Source organism: Petaurus breviceps, unplaced genomic scaffold (genome assembly GCF_028583685.1).
Source record: "Petaurus breviceps papuanus isolate PSGF00001 unplaced genomic scaffold, PetGlider_PUasm1.0 99, whole genome shotgun sequence".
NCBI lineage: Eukaryota > Metazoa > Chordata > Mammalia > Diprotodontia > Petauridae > Petaurus > Petaurus breviceps.
In genome coordinates, this window is record NW_027187465.1 from 11,747,688 (window position 1) to 11,772,322 (window position 24,635).

The 24,635-nt window shown below is 52.3% G+C and overlaps 1 protein-coding gene across 1 annotated transcript in view; it reads left to right on the top strand.

Annotated features, from left to right (window-relative positions):
• GCN1 (GCN1 activator of EIF2AK4) overlaps positions 1 to 24,635 on the top strand; it is a 60,757-nt gene that overhangs the window by 10,157 nt on the left and 25,965 nt on the right. The window contains exons 5-33 of the mRNA XM_069081667.1: positions 619 to 727; positions 2,368 to 2,466; positions 2,551 to 2,685; positions 3,259 to 3,327; positions 3,435 to 3,543; positions 4,058 to 4,132; positions 5,707 to 5,835; positions 8,404 to 8,454; positions 9,002 to 9,100; positions 9,317 to 9,490; positions 11,762 to 11,914; positions 12,691 to 12,783; positions 13,670 to 13,745; positions 13,826 to 13,985; positions 14,835 to 15,024; positions 15,149 to 15,273; positions 16,569 to 16,747; positions 16,974 to 17,067; positions 17,438 to 17,551; positions 17,641 to 17,839; positions 19,750 to 19,905; positions 20,285 to 20,472; positions 21,011 to 21,091; positions 21,358 to 21,501; positions 22,168 to 22,295; positions 22,439 to 22,628; positions 22,841 to 22,911; positions 23,412 to 23,577; positions 24,004 to 24,198. Coding sequence (XP_068937768.1) covers positions 619 to 727; positions 2,368 to 2,466; positions 2,551 to 2,685; positions 3,259 to 3,327; positions 3,435 to 3,543; positions 4,058 to 4,132; positions 5,707 to 5,835; positions 8,404 to 8,454; positions 9,002 to 9,100; positions 9,317 to 9,490; positions 11,762 to 11,914; positions 12,691 to 12,783; positions 13,670 to 13,745; positions 13,826 to 13,985; positions 14,835 to 15,024; positions 15,149 to 15,273; positions 16,569 to 16,747; positions 16,974 to 17,067; positions 17,438 to 17,551; positions 17,641 to 17,839; positions 19,750 to 19,905; positions 20,285 to 20,472; positions 21,011 to 21,091; positions 21,358 to 21,501; positions 22,168 to 22,295; positions 22,439 to 22,628; positions 22,841 to 22,911; positions 23,412 to 23,577; positions 24,004 to 24,198 — 3,751 coding nt within the window. The remainder of the gene's footprint in view (positions 1 to 618; positions 728 to 2,367; positions 2,467 to 2,550; positions 2,686 to 3,258; positions 3,328 to 3,434; positions 3,544 to 4,057; positions 4,133 to 5,706; positions 5,836 to 8,403; positions 8,455 to 9,001; positions 9,101 to 9,316; positions 9,491 to 11,761; positions 11,915 to 12,690; positions 12,784 to 13,669; positions 13,746 to 13,825; positions 13,986 to 14,834; positions 15,025 to 15,148; positions 15,274 to 16,568; positions 16,748 to 16,973; positions 17,068 to 17,437; positions 17,552 to 17,640; positions 17,840 to 19,749; positions 19,906 to 20,284; positions 20,473 to 21,010; positions 21,092 to 21,357; positions 21,502 to 22,167; positions 22,296 to 22,438; positions 22,629 to 22,840; positions 22,912 to 23,411; positions 23,578 to 24,003; positions 24,199 to 24,635) is intronic.

Consider the following 24,635-nt stretch of genomic DNA (forward strand, 5'->3'; position numbering starts at 1 on the left):
ACTCTTTATTTCCAAAGTCCTATTCTCTAGGCAGCTTGGGGGTGCGGTGGATAGAGTGTTGGACTTGGCTAAGGAAGACCCGAGTTCTAATCCTGACTTAGACTAGTGCGTGACTCCCAGCAAGTTCCTTTCACCTCTCTGGGCCTCAGTTTCCTTATCTGTAAAAGTGAGGATATTATCTCTTATGCAACAGAGTTGTGAGGATCAGATGACAGAGTATCTAAAAAAGTGCTTTGTAAATCAGTGTTTTTACAAGTGCTGACTTATTTTTTTACTATTTGTGCTTCCTTCACTCTGTTGTCCATCTAAATCTTTTCGTGTTTCTTTGAATTCATGATTTTGTTGTTGTGTGTAACATCCATTACATTAATATTCCAGGATTTGTCCTCCCCTTCCCTAGATGAATTCTGTCATCATTTTAGCCGTGGGGAGGCTAGCCTTAGGGCCACTTGCTTCCCATCAGAAGCCATGCACAGGGAATGTGCCTCTTGGTCAGCATTCTCAGATGCTCGGTTTCGGGCTCGTCATCTAGGGGGTGTTCCTGTTAGGTCCACCCAGTAGGTGGGTCCTGTGGCTGGTTGCCGGTGCTCTGTCCTCATCTTCCCTCTTTTGTCCCAGCAAGAGCAGTGGATCTGCGGCTTTGCTGGCCCTGTCCTGGACCTGCCTCCTCGTCCGTGTCGTCTTTCCCACTCGGGCCAAGAGACAAGGAGAGACCTGGAGGAAGCTGGTGGGTAACTCTGAGCCTTGGGAGAGCCTGGGAGGGGACCCCCACGGGAGCTGGGCTTTGGGTGCTGGCCTCGATCCAGGAGGGTCTGCAGTGCGTTTGTCCACATGGTGTAGTTAGCCTTTGGCTCCTGTGGGTCCAGAGCTGTGAGGCCCATTGTGCCAGTATGGATGGGCCATAGGTTCTGCAGCTTAGACGTGGCTGGTTGTCTGGGGGCTTTGAGGGCTTTGGGGACTGACTCAGGGTTACCCAGACTTGAACTTGGGTCTTCCTGGCTGTGAGATCAGCTCTTGGTCTTTGAGCTCTCCTGTGATCCCTCAGTTTTCCCCTGGTGTGTTTGCTGAGCCCAGAAGGCCAAGTAAGCTGAGGGGAAGTAGGTTTCCACAGGCTTCCTCCATGCCTGGGCCTCCCTGCTTCCTCCTCTCCACTGCTGGGCTCCCTCAGGGGCCTTCTCCGACTGAGGGCCTCCCCTGGGATCAGCTCCAGCCTGCCGTGTGTGTATGCGTGTGCACGTTTGCATGCACACACAGACATACCTAGTTGTTCATTAGGCTCTGAGCCTCTGGAGGGCAGGGACTTCCCTGCCCACCCCCACCCCACTTCTTTGTATTCCCAGCTTTGAGCACAGGGCCCAGCACCTAGTGGGCACTTTCCAAATACTTGTCTTGACTTGATTGTTTAAATGCAGAAACCTTTCAGCATAATTATTCCTTTTAATCACTTAGAGTGCACTTTTAAGTGCATTCCTTGGGGACTAGGAGCTTATTGATTGACAAGAAAGTCACTGATGGGGTGACCATGTTAGTGGGTGTGCTGGCCATTAAATTGGTGAATCAATACCTGGGTCAGAATGTCAGCACTGAAAGATGGCTTATAGCACGCTTCATTTATAAAGTGGACAGCAGGGCACCCATGCTGGAGCCAAGGGATCTGGGTTTGAATCCTGCCTTTGACACGTCCTGGCTGCATGGGCAGGGCACCTAGGTCTCTGAGCTCAGCATCCTCTTCCTCCTCACAGAGTTGTTGGGAGAGAGGCTTTGTAGACCTTGGAGCACCCCAGAGATAGGAGTCTGTTGGGGTCATCTTGGGAGGGTCTGTGATAAAGTGGGGAAAGCCCCGGCCTTGCCACATGTGTGCTGGGGGGCCTCAGGCTTCACCTCCCTGGTCTCTGGCTTTGTCATGTGCACAAGGGCGACACTGGTGACCTGTTCTTAGTACCCCTGTGAGCGGCAGACATTGTGGTTGCAGGCGGAGCCCAGCCTGGTGCTGTCTTCACTCCCTGTGCTGCAGCTGTGCCCATCCCAGCCTGTCCAGTGACCACTTACTCAGGGCCTGGGTGCCAGGCATTCCCCAGGAGATAATCAGAGTCAGAGAAGCTGGCGTGCATTTGTTGCCACAGCATGTGAAAGTGTCCCAGGTCTTATAGAAGTCCCAGACTCGCAGTTGGGAGGCCTCTAAGGGTGCCAGGTCCTGGCACCATAGACTGGAGGAGGAGTTGGGAAGTTGACCCTAGGAGGGTAGAGGTGGGGCAGTGAGGACAGCTCAGGTCGGTGAGGGTAGGGGGATAGGAGCAGGGGGTGTCTTTCTTGTGGTTGGGGAGTTGCTGTGCCTACTCTGATCGGGGCCCTGGTTGGTCTTGGCAGGTGGAGGTTCAGTGCCTGCTTCTGTTGGAAGTCCTGGGCGGCTCGCACAAGCATGCGGTGGACAGCGCTGTGAAGAAGTTGAACACCCTGTGGAGAGAGGTGATGGAGGGCACTGAGAGGGGCTGACCTGAGCGCTAGCTCTGGTGCCCGTTCCTCTGACCCCCTTGGTGGTTCTTCCTTCAGAACTCGGGCCTGGTGGACCAGTACCTGTCAGTCATTCTCAGCCTGGAGCCGAGCCAGAACTATGCCGGCATGCTCGGGCTCCTGGTGCAGTTCTGCACGAACCAGAAGGAGATGGACGTGGTCAACAGACACAAGGTGAGTCTGGGGGTGACTGGGAAGGCCCAGGCCTTACTCTGCCCTCTGGGCTTGCTGGGAGGACTGATGGTGCCCATTAGGGCCTAACTGGTCACAGTAGCAGAGGCTGGTCTGAGATGGGTCTGGGGGCTGGAGGGTCCTGAGGGGCTCAGGGAGGGTCTAGCTTTTTAGCAGAGTGTTTGCTCTTGTGACAAAAGGATGAGGTTTCTCTCCCTTGCCCCTTGAGCTGCAGCCTTGTCTGATGATGCGGACTCTAGTGGGGGACAGTTGGACGGGGTGAATGCTCCAATGCCTCACCATGGCCTGGAGGTGACCCCGAGTGTGCCAGCAGAGGCCGGGCCTGCTTGAGTTCAAAGCTTGGCCATAGGGGATGGATTTTTCAGCTCCAGCCTCTCTCAGACCCGCCAACTCCTAGTGAGGGTACTGCTGCACGGGGGAGGGACTGCCCATACTGGGGAAGTCCCAGCTCCTTGGAATCTTGATTCTTGCTTTATGGAGGAGACCACCCAGCAGAGGGGAGGTTGGACCAGTGAGCAGAAGAGAGGCATTCTGACTATACTGTTGTTTTTCCAGAGTACCCTGCTGGATTTCTACATGAAAAACATTCTGATGAGCAAAGTCAAACCTCAGAGGTACCTGCTGGTGAGTGAGGGAGAGCCCTGGACGCCCGTGCCTCGGCTCCCTGGGCCTCTTGGGTTATCCGGAGCCAGGAGGTTGTGGGAGCTTGTCTGACTGTGTTCTCTCTGTAGGACAACTGTACCCCAATTCTCCGCTATATCTCACACTCTGAATTCAAGGACCTGGTACTGCCCTCCCTGCAGAAATCCTTACTTCGGAGCCCTGAGAATGTCATTGAAAGTGAGTAGTAGACGCTTCTGCTGGGTAGGTGACAGTGAAGGGTCACATGCCATGAGGAGAGCTGATCCCTGGATTCAGCGTTAGTTACTAGGGTCAAGATGAGAAAATGGTTCTGCAGAATTCATTTGTCTAGTTGGGATCCGTCTAGAGATTAGAGGTGGTCCCTTGATTTAGAAGGGAATGGAAAGTGTTGGAGAGGAGAAGAGGGGGGTTATTTTGGATCCCCAGCTTTTCTTCTCCCTTTTGGGTACATGGGGGACAATTAGGACCGGGCGGTAGTGACATCAGCGGAACCTTGGGACAGCCTGGCATGGCAGCTGGTGTGGATCTGTAGAAATGACTGTTCATGTTGGGCCACGGGGCAGCCCCTTGATTCTTGCTTGGCCTGAATGGAGAGATTGAACAAATGGACTCTTTGGAAGTGGTTTCCTGGACTTTAGTTGGAATCATCTTTGAGTTGAACTAATGGATTAATTAATTACACTTAAAACTTGCTGTTTTCTCCCGTCTTTAGCTGTCTCCTGCTTGTTGGCATCGGTAACTCTTGACCTCAGCCAGTATGCCCTGGACATCGTGAAAGGCCTTGCCAGTAAGTTTCTTTTCTAGGAAGGCCCTGGGACACACGCTGTACCTGCTGCTGATGGGGTGAGCTAAGGTCAGAAATGAGGCAGCAGGTTCACTTGGCTCTTCGGGAGTGGCCTGGAGCCTTCCCAGGCCCGTTCCTGTGACCTGGTGCCATGCCCAGCTGGGCTTGGGGCTCTGCTCTCACCTGTTTTCCCTGTTGTAAGATGAGAAGTCTAGACTTGATAACCTTCAAATCCCTTCACTTTAGACTCTCACTCATACATATAACCAAGTCTAAAGTAATGGAGTGTGCTTTTCTGATTACTCATGTTTCTTGTACAAAAAAGAACTCTTAATTAAAATGGCTATGTGTACCATTTACATTAATTCCCACTATTAAAAAAATTTTTTTTTAAAGCAATTGGGGTTAAGTAACTTGCTCAAGGTTACACGGCCAGTTACTTTTTGTGTGGGTGCCAAGTATCTGAGGCCAGAACCAATCCTGGGTCTCCCGATACTGAGGCCAGTGCTCTTACTCACTGTGCCACCTGGCCACCCCACTCCCCACTATTTTTAAATAATTCCATTACTTTGAGACACATTTGAAGAAATATAGATGCGTAAGTCCTACTAAGTGCCTTTCTCACTAATCTTCACTTTTGTCAATCTCTCTTTGTTCTCATTCTGTCTTGAACAGCTCCAATTTGCCCTGACTCTGCTCATTTAGAAATGAATTCTGCCCCTCTGCCATTCTGTAGGGTGAGGAGGAGCAGCTTTGTGTGCAGCCCTTAAGGGTGGCTGGCATCTAGCTTTTTTTTTTTTTTGTAGCAGGAGAGACTTTTAATTAGCTTTTGATGGGTGGTGGGGGAAAGAAAGGCCATTTTGGCCCTTCCAAGTTTGCTGCCCATCTACTCTTTCCTCTTGCTTTGTGGTTCAGCAGAAGACTAGAAGACCATAACTTTGGAGCTGGAAGGAACTTGAGAGGTTTTCCTATCTTAGCTCTTTTATTTACAAATGAGGAAACTGAGGCACAGAGAAGGTGCCCAGGGTCACCCAGGCAGTGAGTAGGGAAGCTAGGCCTTAGGCCCAGGACTGTGTTCCCTAGCCGTTCATCGGGGTGCTGCGAGGCTGGGCAGCTTCTGAGCCTTAACTGGCCTTGTCGATGAGAGGTTCTCCAGCTTCTCCCCCTTTTCCTTTGCCATGTTACTTGATCTCCAGATAATCAGTTTCCACATCAACAGCTGCAGATTCCCTCTAGTTTTGTGGTCTGACTCTAGACAGGAATCTTTGGAGACGGTGTTCGAGTTGCCCATGCCCTTTTTCATACTTAAAATGAGACTTTTTTAGCAGGTGGGAAGGCCTCCTCTTTGAAATGAAGGGGTTGGACTGGATGGTTTCCAAAGTCCTGCCCAGCTTCCAGTCTGAGACCCTGGAAAGGGAAGGAGGGTGGGGGGTTGACATTTGGGCATGTGATAACTGACACACAGATGGAGCACTTTTAGTTTTGTAAAGCAGTTTCTAGGATCCTGAAGTGAAGATTCCTTTACATTGCTTGGTGTCTCAGCTGAGTGTGTATGTCTTCACGTGTCTCCCCATTAGGTCAGCTGAAATCAAACACCCCCCAGCTGATGGACGAGGCCGTGGTGGCCCTGAGGAATCTGGCCCGACAGTGCAGTGATCCATCAGCTATGGAGTCCCTGACGAGACACCTCTTTGCTGTCCTTGGGGGTGAGTAGCCTTCGGGGCGCCATCCGATGGGGGTGAGGCTGGCATGTCAAGGGGTAGTTAGGAAATTCCCAGATGTAAGCCAAGACCGAGACTACCATTGTGTGGTGGTTCAGGTCTGACTCTTCCTGACCCCATTTGGGGTTTTCTTGGCAGAGATACTGGAGTAGTTTGCCATTCCCTTCTCCAGCTCATTTGACAAGTGAAGAAACTGAGGCAGACAGGGCAAAGTGACTTGCCCACGGTCACACAGCTAGTCTGAGGCCAGATATGAGCCCAGGAAGATCCAGTCCTGGGGTTTGGTGCATTATGGCGCCACCTAGCGGCCCAGACTACCATGTACATGCCCCATAATTGGGAATAGTCTTTGTGGCTGTTCCTGGGTAACTTTTTTTTAAAACAAACTTTTCATTGATGCCTTTTATTTTTTCCATCACTATACTTTTCTCCAGTATGCCTCCCCTTCTCCTGCCCCCATCCCGGGAATCACAATGTAACATAACCTAACCATATAGCAAATAGTATTTTTAAAAGAAAAAAAAATAAGAAAAAAGTCAGCATAACTGCTCAGTATATTGGAAAAGTCTGAAAATGTATGTGCTGTGCAATAGTTGTGGACCTCCTGCCTTTTCAAGAGGTGGGATGCCTTTCTCTTTATTCGAGCCTTTTTCATTCTTTATGATTTTGCAACATTCACTTTGGTTTTTTTGGGGGGGAGGGCAATTGGGGTTAAGTGACTTGCCCACGGTCACACGGCTAGTTTTGTGTTAAGTGTCTTAGACCTCCTGACTCGAGGGCCGGTGCTCTATTCACTGCACCACCTAGCCGCATCCTACTTTTTTTTTTTTTAGCACGTAGTTCTTTCTATTTACACTGTTGTAGTTACTGTGTAGGTTGTTTTCTTGGCTCTTTACTTCATTCTGTATCAGCTCATTTAGATCTTTTCATGCTTCTCTGTGTTCATCACACTCATCATTTCTTGCAGCACAGTAATCATAGCATTCATGCACTACGTTTGTTTTGCTGTTCTCCAGCCATGGGCATCTACTTTGTTTCCAATTCTCTGCTATCACAAAAAGTGCTGCTATAAATATTCTTGTGTATGTGAGAACTTTTCTCTTTTTAATCGATGGCCTCCTTTGGGGATAAGCTGTATAATAGAGTCTCTGGGTTGAAGAGTATGGACATTTTAATCACTTTACTTGTGTAATTCCAGATTGCTTTTTGGTACCAACTCACAGCTTCACTAACAATGCACCAGCGTGCCTGTCTGCCCCCAGTCTCACAGCTTCACCAGCGGTGCACCAGCGTGCCTGTCTGCCCCCAGTCTCACAGCTTCACCAGCGGTGCACCAGCGTGCCTGTCTGCCCCCAGTCTCACAGCTTCACCAGCGGTGCACCAGTGTGCCTGTCTGCCCCCAGTCTCACAGCTTCACCAGCAGTGCACCAGCGTGCCTGTCTGCCCCCAGTCTCACAGCTTCACCAGCGGTGCACCAGCATGCCTGTCTTCCCACAGTCCCTCGAGCATTGACTTGCTGTCTCTTGTCATCTTTGCTGAGTTTCATGGTGTGAGGTGGAGCCTCAGAGTTGCTTTGATTTGTATTTCTCTCGTTATAATTTGGAGCTTTCGTTCATATGGTAGTTAATAATTTCTGGTTCTTTTGAGAACTATTGATTCATCTTCCTTGACCACCTATCTATTGGAGAATGACTTAGTCTTATATATTTATTAATTGTTCACATATTTTGGGCACCAAATCCTTAACAGAGGAATCTCCTACAAAGATTTTTTCCCATTTGACCACTTCCTTCCCTTATCCTAGATGTGTCAGTGTCTTCCATGCAGAAGCTTTTCAATTTCATGTAATCAGTTGTCTCTCTTATCTTTTGTAATGACCACTGTCCCCTGTTTGGTTAAGAATGTATTTCCTCCTCATAGCTGTGAAAGGCATATAATCTGTTTCTCTTTGAACTTGTTTATAGAATCTTTCATATTAAGTATATGTATCCTTTTAAGAATGTATTGTGTGGGGTGGCTAGGTGGTGCAGTGAATAGAGCATTAACCCTGGAGTCAGGAGAACCTGAATTCAAATCCGACCTCAGACACTAGATACTAACTAGCCATGTGACCTTGGGCAAGTCACTTAACTCCAACTTCCCTGCATTCTTCCTTCCAAAAAGCTAAAAAAAATGTATTGTGGAATATGGTGCCAGGTGTTGGTCTAATCCTAATTTCTGCCATATTGCCTTCTAGTTTTCCCATCAGTTTTTATGAGATAGAGAGTGCTTTCCCTAAGGAATTTGTGATTTCTGGTGTATTAAACACTGGGTTGTTGAGTTCCGTTGTTTCTGGTTCTCTCTTGTCTAGTCTGTTCCATTGTCCTTTTTCTCTGTTTTTTAGCTAATGGTTTTGATGACTGTTGCTGTATAATATAGTTTGAGCTCTGGAGGCACTATTCCTTCTTTGTCCAGGGTGACTTTTTAAAAGAAATGTTATCTCAGCCTCCGGGTCTTATCTTTTTGGAATGTTTGGATGATGTAGGTCTCATATTTTTGATATCTTTTTGACAGGTTCTGAGGGAAAACTGACCATTGTTGCTCAGAAGATGAGTGTCCTCTCAGGTACAGGGTAGTTGGAGAGAGAATTGGGGTCAGTAGTAGGTCAGGCTTTGTGAAGAGATGGAGTTGGAAGAATTCCTTCCTTGAGCTTTGGGTTGGCGGAGGGCTCCCTGGGAAGAGGAGGATCCATAAGTGTTTATGCCATGCATGCTCTGTGCCAGGCCCTGGGGAGATGAGGGCAAAGACTGAAACAAGAACTCCCCCTCTGCTGGGGAGGTAGTAAGGTCACCAAGAAACACACATGGCATCAGTAAATAGAAAGGGGACATATGTGAAGTTGTAAAGTTCCAAGAAGTGGAAGAGGGAAGGCGGGCGCCAGTGCTTGGTCACTGGAAAAGCCTCGTTTCTAAAGCACAAAGTAGAACTGCTGGGAGGACAGGCCTTGGGGGCCCAGATGGGCTGGTGGCTAGAAGCCCTGGCAGGGAGGATGCTGTGTCCCCCAGGGGACACCACCCTGAACCGAGCTGGTTAGTGGGAGGAAGCAGAATGGCAGCCAGTTAAGTCCTCGCCCCGAAGCAGTTATTCACACTGCTGTCTGCTGCTCCTCTAGGGATTGGGAGTTTCAGTCACCACGTGGTCTCTGGGCTTTCCAGCCAGGCTCTGAGTGGGACCGTGGCCGAGCTCTTCATTCCTTTCTTCCAACAAGAAGGTGAGAGCGCACAGACCTTGAATGGACTGGGGCCAGGGCGGTGGCATGAGAGTCCATGTGGAGGGCTTCCTTACCTGTGTGCCTTGTCTCTGGAGGGAGCGAATGTCCCAGCTTCCCTTTGTCCACATTTACTGCTCCTTCTTGCTTAACTTGCCATGCCCTGGTCACTTTGGGTTGTTTCTGTTTCCGCTGACTGGCCCCTTCCTCCTTTGCCAGTTCATGAGGGCACATTGGTCCATGCTGTCTCCACCCTTGCCCTCTGGTGTAACCGCTTCACCACCGAAGTGCCCAAGAAGGTCATCGAGTGGCTGAAGAAGGCTTTCAGCCTGAAGACGTCCACCTCTGCTGTGAGGCATGCTTACCTGCAGTGCATGCTCATCTCCTTCCGAGGTGAGTCTGGCTTGTCTGGCGGGGGAGCTTCAGAGGCCTGTTAACTATTTCACTTCTGGCCAGACTTGGAAAACTTGGAGATTAGCCATGGTGAAGGGCAGGTGTCCACACCTCTCATTAGAAGTCTGGTACAGAATTTCAGAACCTGAATGTTAGCTGGAGGAGCGAGAGAGAGACCACAAACTTCACCTTCTGAATTTGTGGAAGCACATTCTTGATTCCTAAAGATCAAGTCGAACAATTCTTTTTTTTTTTTTTTTTCCTTTTTGGAGGGGGGACGGTAGGGCAGTTGGGTTTAAGTGTCTGAGGCCGGATTTGAACTCAGTCCTCCTAACTCCAGGGCTGGTGCTCTACTCACTGCGCCACCTAGCCGCCCTGAGTCTAACAATTCTTAGTTCACAAATGCTTTAATTTGGGGAGTCATCCTTAATTTTGGACTTGTTTAAAAAAAAAAAAACACTGTGCTGAAATGACCACCTATCCTGGTATTGATATGCCAGCAAGAATTAAATAGTCAGATGCAACCTTGGTCATTACAAGCCGAGGAGTGGAGAGTGTCATGTGAGTAGAGAGGGTTTTATTTTTTTTTAAACTTTTTTTTTGAGGGGGGAAGGCAAGGCAGTTGGGGTTAAGTGACTTGTCCAAGGTCACACAGCTAGTTAAGTGTCAAGTGTCTGAGGCTGGATTCAAACTCAGGTCCTTCTGACTTCAGGGCTGGTGCTCTATTCATTGTACCACCTAGATGCCCCCTGTTCTTAACTTTTGAATGCACATTTCAAAGAAAATTCTTAGAGCTTGTTTTCATATCTACCTACTGCCCCAATGTGTGATTTCTCTCTCTGATGATTTGAGACTTTTGATGATTGTTGATGAGAAAAATGCTTAGCCTATTTTAAAATTCATTCCGTTACTATTTTTTGTTTTGACATCACTTCAGTTTCTGAATATATCACTTCCCCACCATCCCTAGTGAGCCATCCCTTGTAACAAAAAATAGAAAAGGGAAAAAAAGCAGCTCAGCAAAATCAGCCAGCACGTTGAGAGTGTCTGACGGACTGTGTAAGGTCCACCCCATTGGGTTCCCCAGTCCTTGGCTGGCGTCAGAGAACACTGACAGAGGACTGGTGCTTTTGTAGGAGGTATCTCTTTGTACCCTAGGTATTCCATCTGTAACCTGGGGAGGAAGACTGTTAGTGGAGAATCATGAAAGAGCCTTTATCCATTTTTTTCCCTAAAGAAAAGGTAGGAAGGCTCAGTGGGAAAAGCCTTGGACTTGGAGTCAGACCCAGGTGAGAGTGCTCTCAGCTTCTTAGTCATTGTCCTGCTGTGGGCAGATCCCCTGGACAAAGTGCACAATGGAATTTTCATTGCCTAACTCCTCTGGGCACTTTGAGGACAGTCGAGTCATGATTCTGCGGGTAGACCAAGGACACCGAGCTGTCCTGAGTCTCTTCTGGAGGAGTCAGCAGGTCTCCTTGTCAGGCGTGTTGGCCAGTTTGTATTTCTGTTTCTGCCCATAAGCCTCTGCTCTAAGTCAAGGGCCCAGACTGCAGAGGGCTTTTATTTGATCTCTGCAGCACTAGGCACTTGGGAGCGGGCACATCACCCCGTCTGTGAGGATGTGAAATAGGCCGCCTCCACTCCTTTACTTAGAGTAGTGGCTCAGACTGAATGGAAGACAGTTTGTTGGTGTGGTGCAGGGGCTGAAGGACAGAGAAAGGGAACAAGTATTTGTTAAGCACTCACCTTAAGCGCCAGGTGTTGTGCTAAGTGCTGGGGATACAGGTACCAGCAAAAGAAAGAAAGCAAGGCCCTGCCCTCGGGGAGCTTACAGTTTGTGGGGGAAACTCCCAAGAGGGGGCTAAGAAGCTGGGCTGGGGGGAGAGATGAAGGTACCAGGTTTGGAAGTCAGGAATGGGTCCTAGAGGGGATGAAGGCCCCAGCAGGAGCTCACCAATGGGCAGAGGGGGATGAGTCTTTTGGGGGTGAGTAGGTCAAAGGGGTAGAAGGGGACGAGGCTGAGGGGGAAACAGCATCAGGTCCAGTTTGAAACAGCCTTCACCTGCACTTCTTCCGGCTCAGTGTCCCACAGAGGAGGGTCCAGCTTGGGTTTTGATGTCTGAGATTGAAATCTGGTTGGCCAGTGCACTTTTTCCTTTGTTGTGTGGAGGATTTTTTAAAAAGTAACTCAGGGTTAGTAAGGCCTTCTTCAGCAAGACACCTTCTGGCCCTTGGGGTCATGGCTCCTGAGGGTCTTTTCCTGTTCTACAGGTGACACACTCCTGCAAGCCGTGGACTTTCTCCCCCTTCTGATCCAGACTGTGGAAAAGGCAGCATCCCAGAGCACTCAGGTTCCCATAGTAACAGAAGGGGTTGCCGCAGCTTTGCTGATCTGTAGACTGTCTGTGATTGACAACCAAGCCGGTAAGGGCACCATCGGCTTGTTGGAGCATGGCGTCTGGGTGGGGTCACGTCTGGGTCCTGGCATCTCAGCATGTAGGAGCTTGTGTGAGCAGAGGAAAACTAGGATCTGTTCTCTTCTCGCCCCGCCACCATCATGTTGGGCTGGTCAGAGGACAGGTTGCTTGGTCTCAGCCCTGCAGGTAGTGCGGGGCAGGGGAAACCTCTCCTCGGAGCGTTGTTTCCTTCCTTTTCTAGATTGCTTTCTGTTACACCAGCTCCAAGCCCTTCATCAGTCACATGGAAGTGGCTGTTGGGATTTTTCAGTTCACAGTGCGGATGCCTGCGTCCTCAACTGTGTATGGGGAAAATAGTGTTTTCTTCTTGAGCTAATGTGGCTCCTTTGTGAGGCCAGCTGTGGATGAGCTCCAGTATATGGGGAAGAAAGGGCCACACAGGGTAGAGTGTCCAGGACAGACTTCTTCATACTTTTAGCAGCAGCAATGTTGAACCTTCCCTTCTCACTCCTTTCTATTCCTGTTCCCCTGTGCTGCTCAGCTCTCACCTCCCCTGGTCCCCTCAGTCCTGCCCTGCATTCCCACTGATTTCTGAAGGAGCCTGTTATTTATTAAGATTGGGGGGCATTTTTACCAGAGAGTTGTCTGTGTAGAGTTTCCCTGAATAAGCTCCAGGAATCCCAGAGTGAACAGCTGGGCAGCTGCGGGCTGGGACAGGGGCTGCCTTGGGGCAAGGGGTACCTGTGTGCAGCCCCATCATGTGTGGGCTCCTTTTCCTTGCAGAGGCCAAGTTGAACAGTTTCTGGCAGCTGATTGTAGATGAGAAGAAGCAGCTTTTCACCTCGGAAAAGTTCCTGTTGTTGGCTTCCGAGGATGGTGAGTTTGTGAAGGTATCGGTCGGATTCAGAGGCTGCCTCCTACATCCTAATCCTTGTGCTAGCTCCAGGGTGCTTTATCTTTTCTGTGTCCTTGACCCCTGAGAGACCCCTGCTCAGAATCATGCTTCAAACGCATAGTGTTACCAAGAAAGCTGATGTTTTTGAACTTCACTTATTAAAACATTTAAAAAACCCATGTTTGGAGCCCCCAGGTTAAGAGCCCCTGCCCTCAGCTTAGCTCAGCAAGCAGATCCTCACAGATTCCTACAAGTAGGACCCTAGGGTCGCAAGTTCAGGACAGTATGGGACCTCAGCGGGCATCCAGTCCTTGTTACACGGATGAGGAAGCTTAGGCCCCAAAAGGAAGCTGGTGTTGTCCAAGGTCACAGAGCCGTGATTTGAACCCAGGCCTGACTCCCCATCTTGTGACTGTGCCCGAAGATGCAGGTTGGCGCTCTTGGCCCAAGGAGGCAAGGGCAGGTGTGCAGGGAACATGCCCGGCTCACGTGGGGCCCAGGAAGTGTGTAGGAGAAGCTGGGAGATTTGTAGAGACAAGAAAATAATGGAGCCGTTAGATTGGCTGTAATTACAGCTGATTGGTTAATTGGTGCTGTCGAGAGGGCTTTCTTGTGTTCTAACAGGGGACTGAAAAGCTTTGGCTGGCTGGTGGCAGACTTGGTTCCCAGCAGGAGACAAACTGTTGGTTTAGCTCTGTGCAGAAAAGAAGTGACTGCACTTTAAATATTGTTATTTGTAAAAAAGCAAGGTTTCCTGAACTGTTCTGGCTAATAATTAGTCATTTGGAAAATCGTTCTTCAGAATGACTCGCGGCGGCTAGGCTGAACCTGCTTCTTGCTAACTGGTCTCCGTCCTTTCTCTTGCAGCCATGTGCACTGTGCTGCAGTTGGCCGAGAGACTGCTCCTGGACCATGCTCACCGGCTCCCTGGCAGCAAAGTCCAGTACGTACAGCTCATCTCCCTTGGGCTCTCTGGGAAGGCCCCTCATGGGCCTTCCTCAGCCACTGTCTCTGTGCTTGCAGGCAGTATCACCGGGCCCTCGTGGCCGTGCTCCTAAGCCGAGCCTGGCACGTGAGGAGGCAGGCGCAGCAGACGGTCCGGAAGCTCCTGTCCTCCCTGGGCGGCTACACGCTGGCCCATGGGCTGCTCGACGAGCTGAAAGCCATCCTCAGCTCTCACAGGGTGAGGGGATCTGGGCTGGGGACGTTTCGGGCTTCGGGCTCCTCCTTCCCTTGGGGCTGCTTTGGGTTATGGTAGTTTTAATGACTAATTTGGATGTGATGTTTTTAAGAATCACACAATGCTTCCTTCACAGCAGGCAGGTAGTGTGACATTGTCTCCATTCTGTAGATGAGGAGACTGAGGCTTCGAGGCTGTGTGACCCCTGGCCAGGCAGCCTTGGAGCAGAGCTTCTGGAACTCCGAGGCTAGCGTTTTGTGGAGTCCAAAAGTTTTTTCCCCACTCACTTTAGACTCTTTATTCTCTCTTCTCCCCAGTTTCCCTCCTCTCTCCTTCCCAATGCTCTCTTTGAGAAACTTATCACTTAATATAGTGCCCTAATGAAGTCCCAGGTCCTGTCTTCCTCTCCAGTGGGACCTGTTCAGTTGTGCTGCACTGTATCCTAGTGAGGAGAGCCTCTAAAGAGTAGCCACAATTCCCCCTGAATTGGGAAGTGCAAGGGGCACGTGGAGCCTGGTAGCACAGCTGGCCCTCGGACTCACCTGCAAGCCCCTGAAGGCCCTTGTAGGGCCTGCTGCAGACCTGTGGTCAGCTCGGTTTCCTGGTCTGACCCTTGGCTCTGCTCCTTTAGCTTAGAAGGTTTAGAGACACAGAATCACAGGTGTTTCCTCCCTGCAGCCTCCCTCTAGCCTAGGGGGACCCAGGGTAGGAAGTCCAAAGTCAGCAGGATCCCTGCCAGGGCTCCAGAGAAAAGGCTGAGCAGGGCTGGCGTTGTTCAGAGAGTGGAGGTGGCTAAGTCTTTCCTCTGAGCCTTGGTATATACCTTCCTGATGATATGAACTGTCTTCCCAGGTGTTGCCCTCAGAGTCTTTGTTGACTGAGTCAGGCGAGTTGTCTGAACAGGGAAAGGCCTACGTACCTCCTCGTGTCCTTCAGGAGACCCTGTGTGTGATCTCGGGGGTACCAGGGCTTGAGGCTGACATTGCAGAGACAGAGAGACTGGCCCAGGAGATGCTGATTGTCAGCCATCATCCTTCCATAGGTGTGTGGCTGGTGGCAGGAGGGCTGGCACAGGGGCAGGGCAGGGAAGGGCAGGGCAGTTTAGCTGGCCTTTCCAAGAGGATGTGTCAGGAAGAGGTTCAGGTCATCTTCCTTCTACCCCTCAGTCGCGGTGCAGTCCGGACTCTGGCCAACCCTTCTGGTGAAGATGAAGATCGATCCCATGAATTTTATCACCAAACACCTGGATCAGCTCCTTCCCAGAATCACCACTCACACAACCTTGAGCCAGGTAATTGGCTCGTATTTTGTCTGAGCAGTTGAACTGCTTTGATCCCATGGGATAATCATAGGGTGATGAGTCTGTCCATACAGCAGAGAGTCCTCATGTCCCTCTGTCCGACTTCTGTCTCTCTCCTGAACTCTCATGTCTCTCCCATGACTTCTCTCCCTTAACAAGTCTGCAAGAGAACTCACCACCTTTTCCTCTGAACCAGATTGCTCTGTTTCTGCTGAGGGCACCGCCATCCTTAGAGTCAGTTGCCCTGGTTTCCATACTTGGCATCTCCCTTTCCCTTGTCCTCACTTGTGATCCTCATGCCTAGCAGTTGTCTGCGCAGTGTTTGGGGGCCTCTGCTGACCTCCTCCTTCTTCTTCTCCGTCCCGTCCTACCCTTTTGCTCCCCTCACACAGTTGTGTCCTGAGTGCAGGCCTCCAGGCTCATCTGGCTTCCATCCCTCTTCTGGCAATCTGTTTTCCACATGGGCATCCAAATGAGCTTACTGAGACAGAAGTCTCACCACGCATGTTCTCTGCCCCACCCAAAAAACCTCGAGGGTCTCTTTGTATATCTAGGATACGAATGTGTTCCTCAGCTGGGCATGTTATACATCCTTCCCCTTCAGACTCCCATGCTCAGGCTTCCTCCAAGGCTCTGCTCAGGAGATGTCTCCATTCCCTTCTTGGAGCATGTGCTCTCCTTCTGTCTCTTTGGTTTTTTTGTCTCTCTGTCTCCCTTTCCTCTTTCTTTCTTTCTCTCTCTCTCTACCTCCCTCTCTTTTTCTACCTCCCCCCATTCTCTCGTCTCTGTTCTTCCTTTCCCCACCTCTTTTTATTTGTTTGTCTCTGGCTGCCTCTCTTTCTCCATCTCCTTCTCCCCTGTTCTCTCTTTCTATGTCTCTCTGTCTGTCTCTGTTCGTCTCCTTCTCCCTCCCTGTCTTTTTTATTTGGTCTGGCTCTCCTCTCCACCCTTGCCTTTTTGCCCCCCTTGCCACTCACTTCTTACTTCTCTGTGTACATGCTATATTGCTTTAGTAGAATGTAAGCTTCTTAAGGTCAGGAACCATTTCATTTTGTCTTTGTATCCCCACACTTTGTTCATGGTGGGTGTGTGATCAGCATTGGAGTTGGAGTAAGAGACCTGAGGAGGAGGGTGCCCGGAGTGGGGGTGTGGGGTGGGGTAGGACGTGGGGATCTTGTGTGGATTGCAGAAGAAGCCGCTTTAGGGGAGCGGGAAGGCACTGTGGAATGTGGGAGTTCACAGAACCCAGCTTCCCACGAGCCCTGACTCTTTCTGTGCCTTGCCAGTCATCCATGAACGCGATGGGTGCCCTCTCCGTCCTGTCCCCTCAGCGTGTCCTCCCACAGCTGATCAACACCATCACAGCCACGGTGCAGAACCCTGCCCTGAGCCAGGTGACCAGGGAGGAGTTTGCCATCATGAAAACACCGGCTGGAGAGCTCTATGATAAATCTGTGATTCCGAGGTGAGGCACTGTGGACCCCCATGGCCTCCCCATCCCCCCCCTCTGCTTTGGGGCACCTCTCCCTTCAGTGCTCCATCTTCTCTTTGAATGACTTTGTGTACATGGGTATGTCCTTCCTGATGCAGCAGAGTGTAAGCTACTGTAGGGCAGGGACCCCTCGTACCATGCCTGGCACATGGTTCTGCCTTATCAGACCCTTTCTCCTCCCTCTCTGTGGTGTTTCTAGTGCCCAGCAGGACAGCACGAAAAAGGCCAACATGAAGCGAGAGAATAAGGCCTACTCCTTCAAGGAGCAGATCATTGAGCTGGAGCTGAAGGAGGTCAGCAGGGTGGCCTTGGCCCAACAGTGAGGTGGCTGTAGCTTGGGGGGGGTCTTGGCACGTCTCCAGGACCTTCCCTTTAAGGGTGTCCTGGCCGTGCTTTTGGGAAGAGGGTGAACGGGCCCATGAAAGCTCCCTCAGTGTTGGAGGGCTGGGATCTCAATCATGCTGAGAAGAAGGGACTGAAAGACAGGCCTCATGGAACTGTGGACCGAGAGAGGTCAGCCCATGTGCTTGTGAGGGGAGCAGCCATGGGGTCAGGGACTGGCCGGGGAGGGGCCATCGGTTCGTCCATTGGGCTCTGGCTTCCTCTTCTCGATTTCACAGAGGGAGTTTCCTTGGGTGGTGAGGGGCTGGTTGTCTTTTCTAGGAGATAAAGAAGAAGAAGGGCATCAAAGATGAGGTCCAGCTGACCAGCAAACAGAAGGAAATGGTACGGGCCCAGCTGGACAAGGAGGCGCAGATCCGGAGACGGCTGCAGGAGGTGAGTGAGCTGTCCAGCTCTCTGGAAGAACACTGGCCAGGAGGCCTTCCCAGCGGGGGCCAGTGCGCTGACCTTGGGTCTTCTTGCAGCTTGACGGCACACTGGCGGCAGCTCTTGGGCTTCTGGACACCATTCTGAACAGGAACCCGCCGGGGCTGACCCAGTACATCCCCGTCCTGGTGCGCTCTTTCCTGCCATTGTTGAGGTCCCCATTGGCTGCTCCGAGGATCAGGGACCCTTTCCTGTCCTTGGCTGGCTGTGTCATGCCCCCAAGGCTGAAGACTTTAGGTTAGTGCCTGCCTGTGGGGTGCTCGAGGGTCCCCGAGGCTCTCAGCTTGGGGCACGGGCAACTGCCTGGTCACATGATGACAAGTGTGAGTTAGGGGGTTATTAGAGGAAGGCTTCTCCTCATGTAGGATCTGGAGCTCTATGGAATCATTTAGAGCAGTCCCCTCAGTGTATAAACGTACCCTGTCTGTGGAGTTATATAGTAAGTCTCCAGAACCAGGGTTTGATTAGTCCTGGGTCCCAGATCTGGGGTTATTTCCACAACACTGGGTGGCATTACATTTAAAATAAAAAATCAGCTCATGTTTAATTAAGCATTGTTTTCCTGGATATAAGGAGTTTATATTGTATTGGCAGATGCAGCTTGTCTGTGTGTCACTATAATACAAGACATATTGAGGCTTGAAAATCCACAGGAAAGCCAGGAGGTTAAAATTTCTTAGAAGAGCCATAGAGGAAGATGAGAGGAGGGGAAGAAGGGGCAAGGGAGGGCTTCCAGGCATGGGGGCTGGCATATGCAAGAGTCTGGAGATGGGAGATGTGGAGTGTCTGGTTCAGAGGCCAGCTAGTGGCCTACTTGGGCCAGAATAGGAGACTCGTGAAAGGGGAGATTTGAACGAAGGCTGGAAAAATGGGTAGGGACCAATTTGTGAAGGGCCTTGAGTGCCAGGTGGGAGAAGCTGTGCTGAAGGGAGGTCTATGAGGCTGGCTCTGAAGGGCCAGGGCCACCATTTGGGGCTTGGTCTTTTTCAGAGGAGCCTGGCAGCACCATAGGGCTACAGAGGGCAGTCCAGTGCATTGTGGGGGCTGTATCAGGCTAGGGAGGTCTTGAGCTGCTATTTGATGGGGGGTGTTGGATCTCTGTATTAAGTGGGGTGTATGCTGATCCTCTTTGGGGATCAGGTTTGAGGATGCCCTAGAACTGGGAGGAATGACCAGGCCATGGAGTTAGGAGTCAGAAAGGTCCTACCAGAGCATTGGTTTGATTGTCAGGTGCAAGGGGAGGGGGGCCATGCTTAGGCAGCAGGTGTTCTGAGATGGATGGGAGGATTTGGGGGACTGCAGGCTCAGGGTGAGTTCACAAGGTGAGGGCTCTGAGAGCCAAATAAAGGCCTGTGACCTTGGGGCATGTTTGGAGCGCCTTGGGTTTCAGGAGCGGAGTCAGTAGGCCCTGGTCAGACGTCAGCCAGAGAAGATTTGGGAACAGCGGTTAGAGAAGGACATTGGTGAGGTGGGGAGTGTCCAAAGCAGGGCGGTCAGTATGGTGAAGGGCCTGAGGGTTGGTGGAAGGAAGTGGGGATGCTGAGCTTGAGGGCAGAGGAGTGGGATCTGTCTTCCAGGGGTGGGATGACGTCCTGCCAAGGGGGGATTGCGCTTGTTTGTTTGGCTTCAGAGCGCAGGCCCAGGGTCCGTGGGGGGTTAGAGAGCACTAACCCATGTGTTCTGAGCTGCTTTGGAGCTTGTCGAGACGATGACTGGAGTGTTAGAATGAGGATTCTTTTGGGGAGTAGGTTGGTTTAAGTGGTCCCTGGGTTTTTAACTCTTGAGCTTCTGTGATTCTGATTCTGGGCTGTCCAGCCCTCCCCTAGCTGAGCGTGCAGAATGTTTGTCCCTTCTCGTTCCAGGTACATGTGACCTGTCAGCCCACGGCCCCAGGGGCCAGCCTGGCCGTGTGGCAGGAGGGGGGAGTGGTCTTGGAACTGGGGCACTTGACCACTAATTAGCTGTGGGCTTCGGGGCCCATTTCCTGGGCAGCATGATACGTGCTCCCCAGGGTGGTTGGGATGATTATGGTCGGAGAGAGACCTTTAGAATCATTCTTGTAGTGGGGTTGGGGAGGCTGGTCTGCCCGTGTGCCTGTTGATATCTTTCCAGGCCTTTTGACCCTGGCTCTCTTCCATCCTCCCCAGGTACCTTAGTGAGCCACGTGACTCTGCGTCTGCTCAGACCAGAGTGTGTCCTGGATAAGTCATGGTGCCAGGAAGATCTTCCAGCTGCCACCCAGCGGGCTGTGAACCTCTTACACGCCCACACCATCCCTGCCAAGACAGGCAAGGGAGAGCCAGGTAGGAGGAGTAGCCCTGTCCTGAGCCAGGGCTTGCTGACTGACTGTAGCTCCAAAGGCCCAGGTCTTCTGGCTGTCAGAGCCCCACACATGGGATCCGATCTCCTTCCTAGGTTATCAGGGAAAACTTTTACTTCTGCCTGGCCTTCTCCTAGTCCCTTTCCCACCCCAGCCCCCATCTTGAAGAGGACAGGGTTGCCCACTGGGAGTGCTGCTGTCACTCGTTTCAGTAGGCCCAAAAGCTGGGAAGAGTAGGGGCTTCTCAGGCAGGGCTCCCTCTGGCCTTCTGCTTTCCCTGGTCCTGAAGGGGCAGTGGGGGTGCCCAGGGCGTGTTCTGGCCACTGGCTGGCCCCACATGGCTTCCTCTCGCTTCTTTGCAGATGCTGCCCCCTTATCCGCCCCAGCCTTTTCCTTGGTCTTTCCTTTCCTGAAGATGGTGCTGACTGAGACCCCCAATCGTAGCGAAAATGACGAGCAGCTCATGGTTCAGATCTTGCAGATCCTTACTGTGCATGCCCAGCTGAGGTCGTCCCCCTCTCCAAGTAATCAGGCCCTGTGGGTGGATGAGGTGAGGCTGCAGGAGAGAGCATGGCCCAGTGAGCCCTTCCTGGGAGAGTGTCGGGAGGCACCAAAGTCTGCCTCTGGCCGTGGCTTCTCTCCCTTCTCAGTCTAGCTAGGACTTCCAGTATTCTGCCCCAAGTGGGTCTTTGACTAATTGACTAAATGAACTTTGGTTCAGGTCCAGAGCCTTATTCAGTCAGTCAAGCATCCAGGGGTTTAAGAATCGTTTGGTCATGGCATCCCCCTGGCTCTCCTTCAGCAGACTCGCTCAAAAGGCGAGGTTTTTAGGAGAAAAACTCCAAATATGCATTCTCCTTATCCCCACAAATGAATACTTGGGCCAGTTTTGGGCCTGTGGTCTGTTGGGGTTAATGTTCTTGATGTGCATGCTTGGCATCTGTAGCAGGGACAGTGGGACAGGGACGCTGGGCCACAGGGCGCCTTCAGTGGGTGGGGGATACGCTTCTCAGCCCACCCAGCTTGGTCACCAGTTTCTCCCAAAGCTGAAGTAAGGACCCAAGTCATGGAATGGCGTTCCTTCCTAGAATGGCCCTGAGTTGCTGCCTCGAACGGATATGCTGCGGCTCCTGACAGCAGTGATTGGGACTGGCTCTCCCCGCCTGCAGGTGCGCGAGCTCCCCGCCCGGCTGGCCTCTGGGCTCAGCTGTCTGAGCTGCCACTTTCCGGCTTGGTTGGTTTTGCTGGTGTGGCCTGCCGGCCCTTTGTGGGTCACCCTCGGAGGCCTTGTGGCTCTCCCTGTCGCTTTCTGGCTCCGGGCCTGGAGACAGAAGGGACTCTTGTGCTGTGCCCAGGCCTCTTTGCTGGGGGGAAGTTCGTTAGCTTCCCTGGTCCTGGTACAGGCAGCAGCCCTGAGAATATCTGCTCTTCTTAGGGTCTGGCTGCGGACACACTCAAGGCCTTGTGCGCCAGCAGCAGCGGGGACGATGGCTGTGCTTTTGCAGAACAGGAAGAGGTGGACGTACTGCTCCAGGCCCTGCGGTCCCCGTGCTCTAGTGTGCGGGACACAGCCCTCCAGGTGTGTAGGTGCTCACTACCCCCTTCGCTTAGCACAGTGTGGCCTCCTCACCCTGGGAGGAGATCTGGGGGAGCCCAGGTATCCCTGGCTCTCGTGGCAACTCCCTCCACTTACTCATGGCTGTGCATGGTGGGGAGGGATCCAGACGGGTTCATCCTGGGCTCCGTCACTTTGGATCATGATAGTGAGAGCAGGCATGTGTAGGACTTTAAAAGGGCCTGCAAATACTTTGTGCATGTGACCTCCAGGGGCCTCCCAGCAACCTTGGGAGGTAGGTGCCTTCTCACCCCCACTTTATAGATGGGAAGTCTGAGCCCTGGAGAAGGGAAATGACCCACCCAAGGTCTCACAGAAAATAACTAGAAGAGCTGGGATTTGTCCTAAGGCCCCCTCACCCCACACCCACACTTTCCACCACAATGCGCTGTGCTTCCCTCTGGCTCTAAATAAACCTCGTGGGCATCCTCGGCAGGTATGGTGAGGTCATTTTCCTCCTTTGACTCAAGGAGTGGCTGTTGCTGCTGCCACCTGTGGCTTTGTGAGAGCCTTGGACCAAAAGATAAACAGATTTGTTGATTTGGGGTCGCTCAAGACTGTCTCCAGCCCTGCTCTGGTTGGCATCTTGCCTTGCTCCCGGGGAAGGTCTGACTTTGGTGCTCGTTCTAGGGCTTGGGGGAGCTCCAGATGGTGCTGCCAACTCCTGACAGCGATGAGAAGAATGGCCTGAATCTTGTGCGCAGACTCTGGGTGGTCAAGTTTGACAATGAGGAGGAGATACGGAGGCTGGCTGAGAGGTGAGAGTTGGCGCTGGCCGGCCAGGAGGGCGAGCCTCTGACTTTACTTACCCTTCAGTGTGTGGCTTGTGCTTGGGGGGAAGGGGGAGCGGGCATGAGGGAGGGAGGTCATGTCTAACTCCCCACATGTTGGTTTCTTGGAGGCTTTGGGAGGCCATGAACTTGGAGCTTCAGCCTGACCTGTGCTCCCTGCTGATCGACGACGTCATCTATCATGAGGCCGCGGTTCGGCAGGCTGGGGCCGAGGCCCTCTCCCAAGCCGTGGCCCAGTATCCACGGCAGGCTGCCCGAGTCATGGGGAGGCTCATGGAGATCTACCAGGAGAAGCTCTATGTGAGTTACCTGGACAGAAAGTCATCCCAGGCCCTGGGGAGGGTGTGCACTTGCTGTCTCCTCCTCACATGAATGCGGGCTCAGTCTTTGTTCGTCATAGAGGGAATGGTGGCACTGAGGGCTGGGCTCCTTGTTTCTCAGTCCTTGTGAGGGGCTGGGGGAATTTGCTGACTTGCTTTGGCAAATGCCTGTGACCAGATGGTGTCTTACAGAGGCCACCCCCAATTCTGGATGCCCTGGGGCGTGTGATCTCAGAATCTCCTCCAGATCAGTGGGAAGCCAGGTATTTGGTGACTTGGGTGCTCCCTGGGCAGAGCTTTTGGAGGTGATGAGGAAGGGCCCAGGGCTGGGGGTGTGGGGAGGGGAGGGGAGGGGTGCTGCTTTGACATGACCTAGGGCTGTGCCACTTGCAGTTTCCCCTTTGGGCATTAGTTGGAGAGTTGGGGAGGGGCTCATTCCCTTGAGGCCCTGACATGGCCCCGCTTTGTGCCAGTGACCACGGCAGCGGCATCCTCACTTCAAAAGGAAGTGTGTCCTGTCTTTGGTCCTTCCTTTTATTTGTACGACATATTTCTGAAGTGGGGAGAAGGGAGAAGTCGTACTGTTTGCATTTTACATGTGGAAGGGCTGAGGCAGAGCAGGGCTTACCCGCTTACAGTAGTCAGCTAGAACAAGAGAAGTGGTGCAGCCACCGGCGCCCTTTTCTCTTGCTTCGGCAGAGCCCCTCGAGCTGGGCTGGGGGTGGGTCCTGGCACTACTCCTCCTTCCCTTCCTTGAACCCAGGTGTGGCCTGGCCTTAGCCCTGAACAAGCTCTCGCAGTATCTGGACAGCTCCCAGGTGAAACCGCTCTTCCAGTTCTTTGTTCCCGACGCCCTCAATGACCGCAGCCCCGACGTCCGCAAGTGCATGCTGGACGCTGCTCTCGCGACGCTCAATACCCACGGCAAGGTGAGGAGGGCAGTGTTGGCAGGAGTGGGCCTGGCGGGGGCCGTGGCGACACGGATGCCGTCCTTGAGAGGCAGAGGCGGGGATGGGGGCTGTCTCTCCCTTGCCGCTCTGGTGAGGAGAAGGAAAGGCAGAAAGAAATCTGGCAAAGTTGTGTGGTGAAGGTTGGTGCTGTCTTCCAGGGAAGTCCCACGTCCCAGACAGGTCGTCTGTTCTCCCAGAACTCGGAGTGAAGCTGTTTTCTGGCTCCAGCTTACTCGTTTTTCTCATGAATTTCACCAGGATGTGGAGCTTTGTCCTTGTTCCCACAGTATCGTGGCCTGGGTGCTGCCCTCAAGCTCAAGCCCCCACAGCAGAGGCTGGGCTCTTGGAGGGCTTGGCCCAAGGCGGGCAGATGTGCAGCGTCCTCTGGGGTTCTTGGTTCTGCAGGACAATGTCAACTCCCTGCTGCCTGTGTTTGAGGAGTTTCTGAAGGATGCCCCCAATGACGCCAGCTACGATGCCGTCCGGCAGAGTGTGGTGATCCTGATGGGCTCTCTGGCCAAGCATCTAGACAAGAGCGATCCTAAAGTGAAGCCGATTGTAGCCAAGCTGGTGGCCGCTCTTTCCACCCCTTCACAGCAGGTACTGAGCAGTCACACTGGGCGCCTGATGACCCACAGCAGGAAGATGGGCTGGGGGGGCTCCACCTTGTGTCATCTCCACAGGAGGTTAGGGAGGGAACTTGGCAGGAAGGGACCCGAGGTGGCCTGGGAGGAAGAGGGAGAGGGTGCTCCAAGTATGGCACAGATCTCCCCTGGATGTGGGTGGGAGACCCAGGTGCCACATGTGCAGTGACAGGTGACCTTACTGATGTGCCCTGGCATGAGACACAGTGGCAGAGGGCTTGGCTCTTGGCCTCGTGGGCCAACAGACAACAACAACAGACCTTCCCGGGCGGCACACACTGGCTGTGTGGTTCTGGGCAGCTCATCGGTGGACAGAGCCCCTTGGCCTTGGGCACCTTTAGCCATGCAGCCCTGGCTGGGTCACTGCACCTCTGCCTGCCTCAGTTTTCTCAG